The sequence below is a fragment of the Salvelinus fontinalis genome, chromosome 7, assembly GCF_029448725.1.
Source record: "Salvelinus fontinalis isolate EN_2023a chromosome 7, ASM2944872v1, whole genome shotgun sequence".
NCBI classification, from domain to species: domain Eukaryota; kingdom Metazoa; phylum Chordata; class Actinopteri; order Salmoniformes; family Salmonidae; genus Salvelinus; species Salvelinus fontinalis.
In genome coordinates this window covers 31,242,468-31,258,630 of record NC_074671.1, presented here as the reverse complement: position 1 = coordinate 31,258,630, position 16,163 = coordinate 31,242,468, and the positions used below count along the sequence as shown (strand labels likewise).

The following is a 16,163-nucleotide window of genomic DNA, read 5'->3' as shown; positions in this document are numbered from 1 at the left end:
CAAATCACACTATTTTCTCATAAAGGTTATCACAAACATCCCAAAATAAAATGTTAGGACCGTCTGACTGTTTCAGAACAAGGGGCTGAGAATGAAGAGGAAGTGCAGGTTCAATGTGGACGGGGGCGAACGTCCAACCAAAAAACGGTCCAGCCAGCACGCCATAACCAAAAGGCTTTCATTGGTGCTCCCTTGTACTCAATTGACACAGAGCACTCTCCAGAAACTGCAGATTGAGAGTGAGGCTGACCCTGACTGGCCCACTCCTATGGAGACCAGGGCAATTTCAAAGATGCCAAGGAGAAAGGGCCTACCAACCGCCAAGATGGAGGACAAGGGAGCCCAATGCAACGTGGGATCAAAGAGGAAAAGGATGACTAGTTTCCAAGATTTAGATTCAGACGACCTTAGGACTGCTAAGAAGATCGAGGTCACCGTGGCATCCGGGTCATACAGCTCCCTTGGATCCTCCACATCAACAGACACATCCACCAGCAGCGAGAGAACCGACTCCAAATGTTCAGAAGTCTGCGATAAATGCAAGACCAATGTCCGGCGCAACCCACCACGCAGAGGTCAGACACATTGGTCATAATCTGCCTTAGCTTTGAGTGACCAGACACCACAGAGTGTTTCAATGAGATAATTACAAACTGTGGCCAATTGTTATAAAATGCAAATACCTAAAGGCCTACAGGGCTGACAGTAAGTTAAGTGTACTATAAAGCCCCCTGTCTGATTAGTTTTATTGATAATGGCTCTGTTTGTGCTCTTCTAGATCTGGTTATTGTCCTCAATGAAGCCTCTTAGACATTGAATAGCCTGATAAACAGTGTGCGGTTAGGGGAGGGACTGGGCCGTGTCCTTAACTGTGACATTTGTGTTGCAGCCAGTTTCACCTCGCTCTATAACGTGGGCAAGTTGCTCGGACAAGGAGGCTGTGGGTCCGTCTATGAGGGAACGCGAAAGGAAGATGGGAGAGAAGTAATCATCCCTCCCTCTCGTTCCTCCCTCTTTAGATCTGTCCATCCACAGCATAAGACATTACCACAATTATGTTGATTATTCACAATGTGCTTCTCCCTTCTCCATCACTCAGGTCGCCATTAAGTACATCCCTAAGGGTGTATCGGAGTACTACCTCACAATCGTAAGTACAGTCTGATAAATGTGTACTAGCCTACCCAACAATCATAAAAACAGTCAGATGGATATACATCGGAGTGCTAGCCTACCTAATAATTGTATGTACAGTCAGACCAATATAACAGCCCACTGTGAGCTACCAATGCATGAAACTGTTGTTAATCAACCTTCCCCCTTTAGCCTGGAACAACGTACAGACTGCCCCTGGAGGTAGCCCTGATGCAGATCGTGTCGCGGCCCCCTGTCTGTGAACACGTGCTGGAGCTGGTGGATTGGTTCGAGCAGCCCAAGAAGTTCATCCTGGTCCTGGAGCGTCCCACCTCCTGCATGGACCTGTACGACTACTGTGAGATGATGGGTGGGAAGCTCAACGAGGCCATGGCGAGGGTCATCATGCTCCAGGTGGTTCTGGCGGTACGGCACTGCCGCGACCGCGGCGTCATCCACCGCGACATAAAAGTGGAGAACCTGTTGGTGCAGACGGACAGTCTGAACGTCAAGCTCATCGACTTCGGCTGCGGGGATCTGCTGAGGGAGAAACTCTTCAGGGACTTTGCTGGTGAGAAGAGACGAATACTGAATAGCATTGGTGTTGTGAGCTTCGGCAAACGAATGTAACATCCCCCCATCTCAGGCACTACAGAGTTCTCCCCCCCTGAGTGGGTTCTGGATGGCAAATACCAGGGGCGCAAAGCCACCATCTGGTCCCTGGGTGTGCTTCTGTTTGGCCTGGTCAACGGTGACCTGCCCTTCAGGAAGGAGGCCGAAATCATCCGAGGACGCCTGCGCTTCAAGAGAGGGATCTCCAAAGGTATATAGTTGCAGCTGGGAAGAGAGTAGGCGTGTTTAGGGAGTAGGGTGCCATTTGGTATGGGTCCAATTACCAGTCCTTTATCTACACACTATCCAAAGCAATGGCGACACAGTAGAAACACAAAATTTAACTGAACTATTTTGCATTAAAAAAATGGTTTAGGGTAAGATACTTGATTAATAGAGTTTAAACTGAAGTTTGTAACAAGTGTGCTCTCTCTGTATACTTTTTTCTACTGTAACAAAATAACATTGTGACTCTGTCTAATCCTATTGTTCCATAGAATGCAGAGACCTGGTCCGCTGGTGCCTCAAGCAAGACCCTTTGAAGAGGCCCGTTCTGGAGCAGATCCTTCTGCACAACTGGCTGTCGGACCGGGCTCGCCCCTAAGTCCGTGTCCGTTGCGAACGCCATAAGAAATACTGATATGAAATACATTTATTACTGTGTCATCAAGCAATGTCATATCGCATACTTTGTCATACCTATCAGATCTTTTACAAAATCTTGTCCATTCTCTAACTGAGAGCTGTTGTTTGTTACTCTCGTTATTTTGCAGGTTCTATAGCAATGTAAGCAAATTGAGGAGGGTAGGGGTGGGAACTTGATTGGAGTAGGGAGAGATTTTGGTAATTTGGAATTAGTAGCTGTAGGTACCAAAACAACATCCCCTTTTATGGTACTTAACCGGACAATTAGTTCTTAAAAATCTTTACTGTTCAAAACCAAACCCTCCTCCAATGAGATTAGCCAAGGACAGCATCGAAAAAGCAGGGAAAAAAAGGAGAAGGAAGAAGAGGACACCAAAAATCACCTGATATCACATTTGATCTGTGCAACCAACAGGGAATGAGGACTGAAATTCAAAGCAGCTCTCCAGGGAACAATTTTGCAGAACATGAAGGGACACTCCAATTCTAGATAGGACTTTCAAAACACCGCTGAGTTCTGACCCTCCTTTTGTGCTGCAAGGGCTTGAAGAGAGATTGTAACAGGGATAATGCTTGGAGATTTTGCTACTCTGATGAGAAAATATGGTTTTTATTCAACCCCTGTACAACATCTTACCTTCGCCTTTGAGCTGATGTTGACAAAGGGAGGATACAGAAACTCTCCATAGAATAACAACTTTATGTTCCCCTAGACTGCACTGAGCCAGCTACCACTGTTCTAGTACTGGGCTTGAAGAGAACAACAGCCGAACTGGAAGGGAACTCCAACAGGAAGAGACCTTCAGAAAGACACCGCTGAGACCAGGTCTGACCTCTGCTGCAAGGGCTTGAAGAGAGATAGTACTCGAGGGGAGTGAATTCCAATCGACCCCTTTACAGCATATTACTTTCGCCTTTCAGTGTCTCCCGAGTGGCGCAGCGGTCGAAGGCACTGCATCTCAGTGTAAGAGGCGTCACTACAGTCCCTGGTTAGATTCCAGGCTGTATCACATCTGGCCATGATTGGGAGTCCCATAGGGTGGCGCACAATTGGCCCAGTGTCGTTCGGGTTTGGCTGGCGTAGGCCGTCATTGTAAATAAGAATTTGTTCTTAACTGACTTGCCTAGTTAAATAAAGGTTAAATAATTGTATTTATTTAAATCAGCTGACACAGGAATGCCAATGACAGTTCTGAGCAGAAACAACAGTTTGCCTGCCCCCCCCCCCCCCCCCCCCCCCTTAAAATGTAATACGATTGAAAACACCTTTCACATCAGTGTCCTGTATGTAGTTAGGATTGTAATCTTAGTATTAATCTTAGTTTCAGTGAAGTAAATTAGAGCTGAAAAATGGTGTCCTCAAGAAAAATGTAAAAACAATGAAGCATCCCAAATCTGTTGTCTGGTGTAGTTTTAGATGTCACATTTTATAGATATTATTGAGTAAGTAATAATAATCTGTAAGTGACTATCACATGTGAGTTGATTAATGTTTGATTAATATACATAAACTCAAAACATATTTACAAAATCTCTGAATTATCATTGAACTGAAATGTGTGTGTCAATAGCAACATGGATATACAACATGCGGTACAGTATCTAAAGAACGAGAAAACGACTCCAATTAGATTTCCACAAAAGAACTACAACTCCCAACATTACGATACAGACATGTTAATGACGTATGAGGAAATGCCATACGAAGATCCTTCACCCAAAAATGTAATGTGAGTAGCATGGAAACTGATTCAAAACTGACTTGTAAAACGCTTTTCGCTTAGAATTTGCACACAAACGTACTTTGAATCAATACGTCATGCAAGCAACATGCTAGATAATGGAATCGCAAAGAAGCTTATGCGTTTGATGTCTTCATATCACCTACAATACTACTACTAGCCTCTTCGCTCCCAGTTCTTCCGTTAAAATGGTCAGATACTGACAATTTCAAGGGAATGGATGCAGTAATTAACAATAACTGTAATTTCTCTTTATGTAATAACCTAGGTTACATCTCAGGTCGAAATAGGTGTCTTTTTTCCCATCTTCAAATTGCCATAACCAATGCCAGAAGAAATGTCAATTTTCCCAAGAATTGCTTTGAAGCCAGAAGTTCATGATTACTTGAGGAATGTCTTCATAAACAAGGAGGTGGGGTTCCCTTACCTGCTACACACACACACACATAGGGATATCTAAAGAATTGTGTTATTAAAGAGTTTCGAAGCAAGGGGCTGTTGTAGACCCACTTCCTCTCTGCTTACCTCATGTCAAAATAAAAGTCTTGCACATGCGCCATATGTGGACAAAAAAGGAATAACTTGTGGGGGACGTTTATCTTGACATGAGGTAAGCAGAGAGGAAGTGGGGTATATAACATACCCAAGTTTGGAAAGTCTGTTTAATAATATGATCCGTTAGATATTTTCTCTCATAATGATCAACTGTCCTGCCCATCAGCAGGAAAGGAAATGGAATGGAATTGGTGGAATTGTATTTAATTTCTGGCTTCCCACGGACTGTTTTTGTGCAACCCAGTACAATTTAAAGCAATTACCTCCCGAGTGGTGCATCGGTTTAAGGCACTGCTAGAGGCATCACTACAGACCGTGGTTCGTTCCCAGGCTGTGTCACAACCGGACATGATCGAGAGTCCCATAGGGCGGCGCACAATCGGCCCAGCGTCATCCGGGTTAGGGGACGGTTTTGGCCGGGGGGTAGGCAATCATTGTAAATAAGAATTTGTTCTTAACTGATTTGCCTAGTTAAATAAAGGTCAAATATATATTTTTTAGTATGTAAATACACCTACGTTGCTAAAAGCACCTAGCACACACACTAATTAATGTGTTTGTGTTCATTGTTTTGACAGTGACTACATTTATGTTCTTGTTCGAACAAGACGTTGGTTGACTTCTACTAGATGCAACTTTATTGTTCCTAAATGACGCCTAAGCTTTTTCTCGCACATTATCAGATCTAATCTAGTTATGTACAGTATCTGGGCATGTATTTCTCCAGCTTCTCAGAGTAGCATTGCTGATCTAGGATCAGTTTGGCCTTTTAGATAATAATGAATCCAAATGTTATGGAAAGGGAGGCCCTGATCCTAGTTCTACTCTGACATGCTTCATGAATATGGGCCCTGAAGTTCAAGTGTCACCCAAAAAATGATCTGTTGAAATATAGAAGTAATGTTCAGCTACTCGAACCTGACACCCCCTGTCCTATGTTTGGGTGCAGGTGCTGGCTGCAGTGAGTCAAGGAGAGGCGGAGCAGAGGTTCCAGAGGCTGCTGTCCTGCCTGTCCCACCCGCCTGCCTTGACCTGTGTGCGAGCCAGCACTCACCTGGCTTCCCTGGAGGAGATCCAACACAGGCTTGGGGAGGAACTCAAACAGGTGGGGGGCAGTCTGCTTACTGTGTTGCTGGCTTGTGGGGGTGGGATTGATTCACTGTAGTACGTTAACTGAAATGTGCTTAAGATCAAGGCTCCTTCTAGGCAATAGTGTGAGAGACAGATTGGCCTGAGTTTATTCCCTTCTACCGAAGTGTGCACATGCACAGTTGCTCACTCTCCGTCATCAATCAATCAATCAATCAAATATATTTATAAACCCCTTTTTACATCAGCAGTCATGGATTTAACAATGGAGGAAACTCCCTCCAGTCAAAGCTTACACCAATCCAATGCTTTTAAATACATGACAGGGTGCAAATGCACACTTTAGGAAAAGGGTGGAGAATCAGGACACAGCCATAGTGGACATGTCTATGGAGCAGTGTTGCCCGAAAACTTAACTACTTAAATTGTATTTTTTGTCCCGGTGGGTATGCTGTGTAAGAGCGTTTATGTCTGACTGTGTGTGTATACATTTCTGATTTTCAACACTGTTTTCTGTGTGTTGACGCCTCAGTGCGAGCTCTTCTAACCCTGCTACCTCTGTTCTTGCAGCAGCAGAAGTGTGACTCTCAGTCTGAAGACATTGCCGTTACCATTCTCCCCCACCCACACATTCCAGATGTGCTGCTTCTTCCTGTCATCGGGCCTAGGTATGTCAGGAATGTCTGCAAAATATCCGCCAAATACACTATATACAGTACCAGTCAAAAGTTTGGATACACCTACCGGTACTCATTCCAGGTTTTTTCTTTATTTTGACTATTTTCTACGTTTTTGAATAATAGTGAAGACATCAAAACTATGAAATAACACATAACACATATGGAATCATGTATTAACTGTTCAACAAATCTAAATATACACTGCTCAAAAAAATAAAGGGAACACTTAAACAACACAATGTAACTCCAAGTCAATCACACTTCTGTGAAATCAAACTGTCCACTTAAGAAGCAACACTGATTGACAATAAATTTCACATGCTGTTGTGCAAATGAAATAGACAAAAGGTGGAAATTATAGGCAATTAGCAAGACACCCCCCAAAACAGGAGTGATTCTGCAGGTGGTGACCACAGACCACTTCTCAGTTCTTATGCTTCTTGGCTGATGTTTTGGTCACTTTTGAATGCTGGCGGTGCTCTCACTCTAGTGGTAGCATGAGACGGAGTCTACAACCCACACAAGTGGCTCAGGTAGTGCAGTTCATCCAGGATGGCACATCAATGCGAACTGTGGCAAAAAGGTTTGCTGTGTCTGTCAGCGTAGTGTCCAGAGCATGCAGGCGCTACCAGGAGACAGGCCAGTACATCAGGAGACGTGGAGGAGGCCGTAGGAGTGCAACAACCCAGCAGCAGGACCGCTACCTCCGCCTTTGTGCAAGGAGGTGCACTGCCAGAGCCCTGCAAAATGACCTCCAGCAGGCCACAAATGTGCATGTGTCTGCTCAAACGGTCAGAAACAGACTCCATGAGGGTGGTATGAGGGCCCGACGTCCACAGGTGGGGGTTGTGCTTACAGCCCAACACCGTGCAGGACGTTTCGCATTTGCCAGAGAACACCAAGATTGGCAAATTCGCCACTGGCGCCCTGTGCTCTTCACAGATGAAAGCAGGTTCACACTGAGCACATGAGCACATGTGACAGACGTGACAGAGTCTGGAGACGCCGTGGAGAACGTTCTGCTGCCTGCAACATCCTCCAGCATGACCGGTTTGGCGATGGGTCAGTCATGGTGTGGGGTGGCATTTCTTTGTGGGGCCGCACAGCCCTCCATGTGCTCGCCAGAGGTAGCCTGACTGCCATTAGGTACCGAGATGAGATCCTCAGACCCCTTGTGAGACCATATGCTGACACATGCACATTTGTGGCCTGCTGGAGGTCATTTTGCAGGGCTCTGGCAGTGCACCTCCTTGCACAAAGGCGGAGGTAGCGGTCCTGCTGCTGGGTTGTTGCACTCCTACGGCCTCCTCCACGTCTCCTGATGTACTGGCCTGTCTCCTGGTAGCGCCTGCATGCTCTGGACACTACGCTGACAGACACAGCAAACCTTTTTGCCACAGTTCGCATTGATGTGCCATCCTGGATGAACTGCACTACCTGAGCCACTTGTGTGGGTTGTAGACCTCGTCTCATGCTACCATTAGAGTGAGAGCACCGCCAGCATTCAAAAGTGACCAAAACATCAGCCAGGAAGCATAGGAACTGAGAAGTGGTCTGTGGTCACCACCTGCAGAATCACTCCTGTTTTGGGGGGTGTCTTGCTAATTGCCTATAATTTCCACCTTTTGTCTATTCCATTTGCACAACAGCATGTGAAATTTATTGTCAATCAGTGTTGCTTTCTAAGTGGACAGTTTGATTTCACAGAAGTGTGATTGACTTGGAGTTACATTGTGTTGTTTAAGTGTTCCCTTTATTTTTTTGAGCAGTGTATTTTATATTTGAGATTCTTCAAAGTAGCCACCCTTTGCCTTGATGACAGCTTTATATACAAAAGTATGTGGACACCACTTTGAATTTGTGGATTTGGCTATTTCAGCCACACCCGTTGCTGACAGGTGTATAAAATTGAGCACAGAGCCATGCAATCTCCATAAACAAACATTGGCAGTAGAATGGCCTTACTGAAGAGCTCAGTGACTTTCAAAGTGGCACCGTCGTAGGATACCACCTTTCCAACAAGTCAGTTCGTCAAATCTCTGCCATGCTAGAGTTGCCCCGGTCAACTCTAAGTGCTGTTGTTGTCAAGTGAAAAGGTCTAGCAGCAATAACGGCTCAGCCGCGAAGTTGTAGGCCACACAAGCTCACAGAACGGAATCGCCGTGTGCTGAAGCGTGTAGCACATAAAAATCGTCTGTCCTCAGTTGCAACACTCACCGAGTTCCAAAATGCCTCTGGAAGCAACGTCAGCACCAGAACTGTTCGTCGGGAGCTTCATGAAATGGGTTTCCTTGGCCGAGCAGCAGCACACAAGCATGAGATCACTGTGCACAATGCCAAGCGTTGGCTGGAGTGGTGTAATGCTCTCCGCCATTGGACTCTGGAGCAGTGGAACGTGTTCTCTGGAATGATTAATCACGCTTCACCATCTGGCAGTCCGACAGACAAATCTGGTTTTGGCGGATGCCAGGAGAACGCTACCTGCCCCAATGCATAGTGTCAACTGTAAAGTTTGGTGGAGGAGGAATAATGGTCTGGGGCTGTTTTTCATGGTTCGGGCCAGGCCCTTATTTCCAGTGAAGGGTATTCTTAACGCTACAGCATACAATGACATTCCAGATGATTCTGTGCTTCCAACTTTGTGGCAACAGTTTGGGGAAGGCCCTTTCCTGTTTCAGCATGACAATGCCCCTGTGCACAAAGCGAGGTTCATACAGAAATGCTTTGTCAGGATCGATGTGGAAGAACTTGACTGGCCAAGACCTCAACCCCATCGAACACCTTTGGGATGAATTGGAACGCCGACTGCGAGCCAGGCCTATCGCCCAACATCAGTGCCCGACCTCACTAATGCACTTGTGGCTGAATGAAATAAAGTCCCTGGAACAATGTTCCAACATCTAGTGGAAAGCCTTCCCAGAAGAGTGGAGGCTGTTATAGCAGCAAAGGGGGGACCAACTCTGTATTAATGCCCATGCTTTTGGAATGAGATGTTTGACGAGAACATGTAGTGTAAGAGTCCACTCCACGAAGGTAAGAGGGAGAAACACTCTTTATCGATGTAAAAATCGTAGCTCTTGTCCAGGACTTTTGCATGCAGCTTTCTGACTCTGAGCCTTCCTGGACCAGAGCTCAGAAAAATCCCGAACCCTCTCCAAAATCATTCCCACCACGGCCACAACTACACATGATTTCATAAAATTACAGTAGAAATAACAGGTTTCTTAACTTAACTCGCTATGCAAAAACACTAATGCACATTGGGTTTGACACTCTACTATGGAACCAAATCAACAACAGAACTTAAAGACGCAAAGAAAGCCCCGCATAAACCAACAATTGCTAGCAATGACGTAAGGCAACTTTCTCTTCTGCTCTTAATCTTTCCAAGAATGTGTCCTTTGCTACTATTGATACGTATGTGTGTGATGATAGCATATAAGTGGTACCTCTGATCATCAGCACTGTTCATCACCTCACCGCTCATGTGTGTGTGAAAGAGAAAGAGTTAATCTGAATCCCAAATTGCACCCTTTTCCCTATGGACTTTGGTCAAAAATAGCGCACCACATAGGGAATAGGGTGCCATTTGGGACGTGACCACAGCAAAGAAGCAGCATGTGAATGTGTTTTACCACCTTTTTACTTTGCGCTCAGGCCTGTGGTCCAGCTCAGCTCTGAGGTCATAGTAGGCGCTCAGTGTGGCAGTGCTGTTCTGAGGGGAGCGCACGTCTTCGCCCCAGGGATCCTCGCCACACCCAAGTGTAAGAGAACTCCGTGCACTCCAACTACAAAGCCAAGGACGGCACCCTTTTTCTTCACTTCCTTAGATGCCATTAGAACCTTTTGACCGTAACGATTTGGTAGAACCTTGAGTTCTTCTTCCATTAATTTGAAGGGATACTAGTTGCGTCCACAACAGATGATAGCGTTAGAACTGTTATCAGCAGTCTAGTGTAACAATAGTTTTGGGAATGAACATTATAGCCTGGACTGGAGGTACTATAATAGCAGCGTGTTTGGTCTCAGTCATGAAGACGGGGGACGTGGTGTACATATCAATGTTGTGATACTACTAAAAGAGTATCGACTCGGAAACCTGTTGCCGGATCATTTTCTGTCTGTTTCAGTCATGAAGACAGGAGATGCGGTGTCTGTGTTCTCGGACCTGGAGGGGAAGTGCACACGGGGGAACAAGGACTTTAAGGGAAAGAGAGTGTTTGTGGGAAATGGAGTTGCTGAAATGGACCGCGCCGACATCTTCTGCTCAGACGAACCAGTCAAGTAGGTAGAGACGCTTAGGTCTCGAATCTCTATCACAAAATTCTCTCCGAGCAGCGTTACGCTAGTCTGTTGTCAGGCTGCTATTTGGCTAGCACTTTATAGCGCATCGTAAAGTGGGAATAACATGGTAATGGTATGGCTGCTATTGGAGTAAAGTTTTAATACAGATCAAGCCTCATTGAATGAAGCACGCGCAGATACTCAATATCAATGCTCAGAAAGATTTAGTCCTAGTGAAAAGCATACGCTAAGCTGAAAGACATGCTCAGGATTTAATATATTTTGCAGTAATGTCACTTTTCTCTTCCCGTATAGGGGTGTTGGTGTTCGGATGGTAGAGCCCCTGTACCAGAGCCCCTCCTTCGATGGGGTACTGCCCAGCCTGGCGTTCCTACAGGTACCTCTTGAACAGCAGTTTTTTTTTTGAGACGGCAGTAGATTCTCTGGATCAACGGTCGTAATCAGGGGCATCTCGTGTATCAAGAATCTCAGAAGAGGAGGGCTGATTTAGAATCCGTTTTGATCACAACAAATAAGATCACATGGACATCGGGGACCTGGGCCTGTGTCCACAAAGCATTTCAGAGTAGAGTGCTAGGTCCCTACCTCTCTGTAAAATCTTATTCATTATGATCTGAGCAGCAACATTTATCCTAGATTAGCACTCATACTCTGAGCTCTGTTTTCCCCAACTCTTTCTATGACTCTAGAACCTCCCATCGGTGGTGGTGGGTCACGTGCTGGGGCCCCGTCCTGGAGAGCGCATCCTGGATATGTGTGCCGCTCCCGGGGGGAAGACCTGCCATATCGCTGCCCTGATGGGGGGACAGGTGAGAGAGTGTGGGGAGGGGGGGCTCTAATGGGCTTTGAAGACCTTGAAGTTAAAGGTGCAATACGCAGAAATCGCTCCACAATTTGCTAGTTGCTAAAATTCTTATAGTTCGCCTAATTTCAGATTATGTGATAAAACAAGCAAGTATAGTGTAGAGAATCATTGTACCATCTAATCCATTGTGAAATATATTTTCCATAACCAAAACTATTGTATTTTCAGCTGTTTGAAGCTGGTGTACAAAACCGAAAGTAAAAGACACAAAAACTAAACTTAAGAACGTGATATATAGAAATAGCGCACGTAGAACAGATCTACCGCTTCTTAGACTTTCTTTCAATGGTAATGACAGATCTAGAACTCACATTTATATGTGGATTCGGTTGGGTCACCCAAAAAGTTACATATTGCAGCTTTAAAGGGACATTACACTTTCAGGTCAAAGTTTGTGAGACCACAAAGTGGTCTAATGTCAAGATGAAGCCACGTCCCATTACGCCAGTTGTATAGATCCAGCTATATTGCTCCAACCCAAATAATTGAAAAACAAAACTTTAATCTACGAGTAAAATGTCTCTAAGTTTCCATTTGCACATTACATCTACTTCTCCACAAGGTGGAGCTGTTGTGCAAGGTTGGGCTCTTTTCCCCACTGCTACCTGGAATGTTGTTTTTGCCTTTGCTGCTCACTTGGTTTGTCCCTTGCAGGGAGAGGTAGTGGCCCTGGATAAGATCAGAGGCAAGGTGGAGCGCATCCGTCAGAACGCCAAAGCGCTGCATCTGGACTGCATCAAAGCCCACTGCTTCAATAGCATCAAGGCTGTGTGCACTGACCAGGCCCAGGACACTGAGGGTACGGAATGTGACTGATGGGATGCACATCCCAAATGGCACCCTAATTCCCTACGTAGTGCACTACTTTTGACCAGGGCCGTGTCAAAAGTAGTGCACTATAGGTAATCGGGTGCCGTTTAGAACTCCGGCATGGACACCACTGACGATTTCAATGTTATTCTCACCTCTCTACTTGGTTGGCTAACATGGTTACTAATTCAGAGACCTGAATACTTTCATGTCACCCTGTTTTCAGGTCCACCTTTCCCTCCACAGAGTTTTGACCGGGTGTTGCTGGATGCTCCGTGTAGCGGTCTAGGCCAGAGACCCAGCATGGTCTGTACCTGGAACCTGAAGGAGATCTGCTCCTACCAGCCTCTACAGCGCAAGCTCTTCCACACAGTGCGTCACACACACATACACACACACACACACACACACACACAGACGCATGCATGCCCGCTCGAGCACACTTACCTCGCATAACACTGTCCATGACCAGTGCTGACCAGTAGAGGACAGTGTGGCCAAGCTTGATTGTTCTAGAGCTCTGGGCTCCGATATACTCTGATGAAAAGCTTAAGTATAGCCGGCAGATGGATTACTGTGGGGAGATTAGGGTCCAATAGTGAGCGCATCACTTATCCCAGCGGCACAAAGCGCTCCATCAGTGTCCACTGGAGTTTCCTTAAGGCCATTTAATATCTAAGCTCTGGAGAGACCGCAGTAAGGTAAATGTGTGTATGTGTACATAGCTGCACCAGCGTTTTGACAATGCAGTGTCTATCTATTGAGTGATGAGGGCATGTTAAAGAGTGCTTACTGTTAGTGTGACCTTAGTGTGTGTGTGTATAATTGGCAGGCGGAACGGCTCCTGAAGAGAGGTGGGGTCCTGGTGTACAGCACCTGCACTGTGACTCTGGCAGAGAACGAGGAGCAGGTGGCCTGGGCCCTTAACACCTTCCCCTGCCTCACACTACAGCCTCAGGTAGCGCACACACACATGTACACACAGCCTCAGGTAACAAACCTGTAAACACACACACACAGCCTCCGGTAACAAACCTGTAAACACACACACACAGCCTCCGGTAACAAACCTGTAAACACACACACACAGCCTCCGGTAACAAACCTGTAAACACACACACACAGCCTCCGGTAACAAACCTGTAAACACACACACACAGCCTCCGGTAACAAACCTGTAAACACACACACACGGCCTCAGGTAACAAACCTGTAAACACACACATACAGCCTCAGGTAACAAACCTGTAAACACACACACACAGCCTCCGGTAACAAACCTGTAAACACACACACACAGCCTCCGGTAACAAACCTGTAAACACACACACACAGCCTCCGGTAACAAACCTGTAAACACACACACACAGCCTCCGGTAACAAACCTGTAAACACACACACACAGCCTCCGGTAACAAACCTGTAAACACACACACACAGCCTCCGGTAACAAACCTGTAAACACACACACACGGCCTCAGGTAACAAACCTGTAAACACACACATACAGCCTCAGGTAACAAACCTGTAAACACACACACACAGCCTCAGGTAACAAATGTGTACACACACAGCCCCAGGTAACACATGTACACACACAGTCTCAGGTAACAAACGCACACACACAAAAAGACTAACTGATGTATCTGTCTCTCTCAGGAGCCCCACATCGGAGCTGAGGGCATGCTGGGAGCTGGCCTGTCACCTGAGCAGCTGCGTCTCCTCCAGAGGTTCAGTCCTGAGTTGGTCTGGAGCGCGGCCGAGGCCAGGGGAGAGGATGACAGCCCCACAGAACAGCCAGAGTCCCCAACCCCCCTCGCACACCGAGCCAACAAGGACACTATCGGCTTCTTCATTGCCAAGTTCCTGAAGAGCTGACAGGACTAGACTAGCAGTACCCTCCCCAACTGGTTAGAACCGAGCTGTTCTCCATGCCTTCACACAGGGCCTGCAGAGAGGAATGATGGTGTTTACACCTCTCACTGTACTCGGGCAGGAGAGCATTTAGAACACACACTCCCTGTGCGGTTTACAACATCCACCTCTGTGCCTGCCTGGCTGCCTACTAAAACACTGGCCCATATAGGGATGACTTGTATAAACAGAGAGGGGAGGGAGGGAGGGATTGAGCAAGATGAAAAACATTTCTGGGCGAGTAAGGGAGAAAATGCGTAGGATGGATGAGTATCGGCAAATGCAGTTCTGCTGCCGTTCGCCTCGTCGCCATGACAACAGTGACGACACAGCTGCCCTGGCGACAGCGGATTTGCTGGCTCTGGGAGCGTAGATCAGGAAGTAGCGTGTTGAAAGAGGTCACGAGGTATTAACAATTTACTGCCTTTTAGTTGGTGTTTTAAAAACAAGGAACCGGTATGGTTATTTTCACAGGAACAAGATGGCATCACACAGCTATTCCTCAGTTTATGCTCTCTCTACATTCAACACATTTTGTTACTTTACTTGTCCCCTTTTCTCTCAAATAAATTGAAAATAAACTAAATATGTATATTTGCATATTCTTCTTTACTACTTTCTCATTAAATATTTGTGCATAAACATTACCATATTGCTTGCAGTATCAAAACATTTATTTATATAGTCGATTTGATCAAATGGATGAAGGTCAATGCGGGTGAAGTCATAAATCTACGAGTGTAGACACACCTACTCATTCCAGGGTTTTTCCTTATTTTTGTTTTACTATTTTCTACATTGTAGAATAATAGTGAAGACATCAACACTATGAAATAACACATATGGGCATGTAGTAACCAAAAAAAGTGTTAAACATCAAAATATATTTTATATTTGAGATTATTCAAAGTAGCCACCATTTACCTTGATGACAGTTTTTCACACTCTTGGCATTCTCTCAACCAGCTTCATGAGGTAGTCACCTGGAATGCATTTCAATTAACAGGAGTGCTTTGTTAAAAGTTAATTTGTGTAATTTCTTTCCTTCTTAATGCATTTGAGCCAATCAGTTGTGTTGTGACAACGTACGGGAGGTATACAGAAGATAACCCTATTTGGTAAAAGACCAAGTCCATATTATGGCAAGAACCCCTTAAATAAGAAAAGAGAAACGACAGTCCATCATTACTTTAAGACATGAAGATCAGTCAATCTGGAAAATGTCAAGAACTTTGAAAGTTTCTTCAAGTGCATTCGCAAAAACCATCAAGCGCTATGATGAAACTGGCTCTCATGAGGACCGCCACAGGAAAGGAAGACCCAGAGTTACCTCTGCTGCAGAGGATAAGTTCATTAGAGTTAACTGCACCTCAGATTGCAGCCCAAATAAATGCTTCACAGAGTTCAAGTAACAGACACATCTCAACATCAACTGTTCAGAGACTGTGTGAATCAGGCCTTTATGTTTTGAGTTGCTGCAAAGAAACCACTACTAAAGGATACCAATAAGAAAAAGAAACTTGCTTGGACCAAGAAACACGAGCAATGGACATTAGACCAGTGGAAATCTGTCCTTTGGTCTGATGCGTCCAAATTTGAGATTTTTGGTTCTAACTGCCGTGTCTTTGTGAGGGTAGGTGAACAGATGGATCTCTGCATGTGTGGTTCCCACCGTGAAGCATGGAGGAGGTGTGATGGTGTGAGATTGCTTTGCTGGTGGCACTTTCAGTGATTTATTTTGACTTCAAGGCACACTTAACCAGCATGGCTACCGCAGCATTCTGCAGCAATACACCATCCCATTTGGTTTGC

At 45.6% G+C, this 16,163-nt stretch overlaps 2 protein-coding genes across 6 annotated transcripts; both read left to right on the top strand.

Moving 5' to 3' along the window:
* Window positions 1-70: 70 nt before the first annotated feature.
* LOC129860058 (serine/threonine-protein kinase pim-3-like) lies at window positions 71-3,603 on the top strand (the record flags this gene model as incomplete). The annotated part of the gene is made up of 6 exons (XM_055930401.1): window positions 71-575; window positions 890-984; window positions 1,100-1,150; window positions 1,327-1,705; window positions 1,781-1,957; window positions 2,244-3,603. Coding segments are annotated over 6 exons (1,314 nt in total), but the record flags the coding sequence as incomplete, so codon positions are not given.
* Window positions 3,604-4,072: 469 nt separating this feature from the next.
* nsun6 (NOP2/Sun RNA methyltransferase 6) lies at window positions 4,073-14,937 on the top strand. 5 transcript variants are annotated; one of them, XM_055929149.1, is made up of 12 exons: window positions 4,073-4,121; window positions 4,402-4,545; window positions 5,638-5,793; window positions 6,348-6,445; window positions 10,115-10,221; window positions 10,588-10,741; window positions 11,057-11,138; window positions 11,452-11,571; window positions 12,282-12,426; window positions 12,664-12,809; window positions 13,270-13,395; window positions 14,097-14,937. In XM_055929149.1, the coding sequence occupies exons 2-12, from the start codon at window positions 4,459-4,461 to the stop codon at window positions 14,313-14,315; spliced, it is 1,440 nt and encodes a 479-aa protein (XP_055785124.1). In that variant the 5' UTR covers window positions 4,073-4,121; window positions 4,402-4,458; the 3' UTR covers window positions 14,316-14,937. The 5 variants fall into 5 exon arrangements, with proteins under 5 accessions (XP_055785124.1, XP_055785125.1, XP_055785123.1 ...); XM_055929150.1 differs by having other exon boundaries at window positions 4,077-4,116; XM_055929153.1 differs by lacking the exon at window positions 4,073-4,121 and adding an exon at window positions 4,933-5,111 and having other exon boundaries at window positions 4,457-4,545.
* The last annotated feature ends 1,226 nt before the right edge of the window (window positions 14,938-16,163 follow it).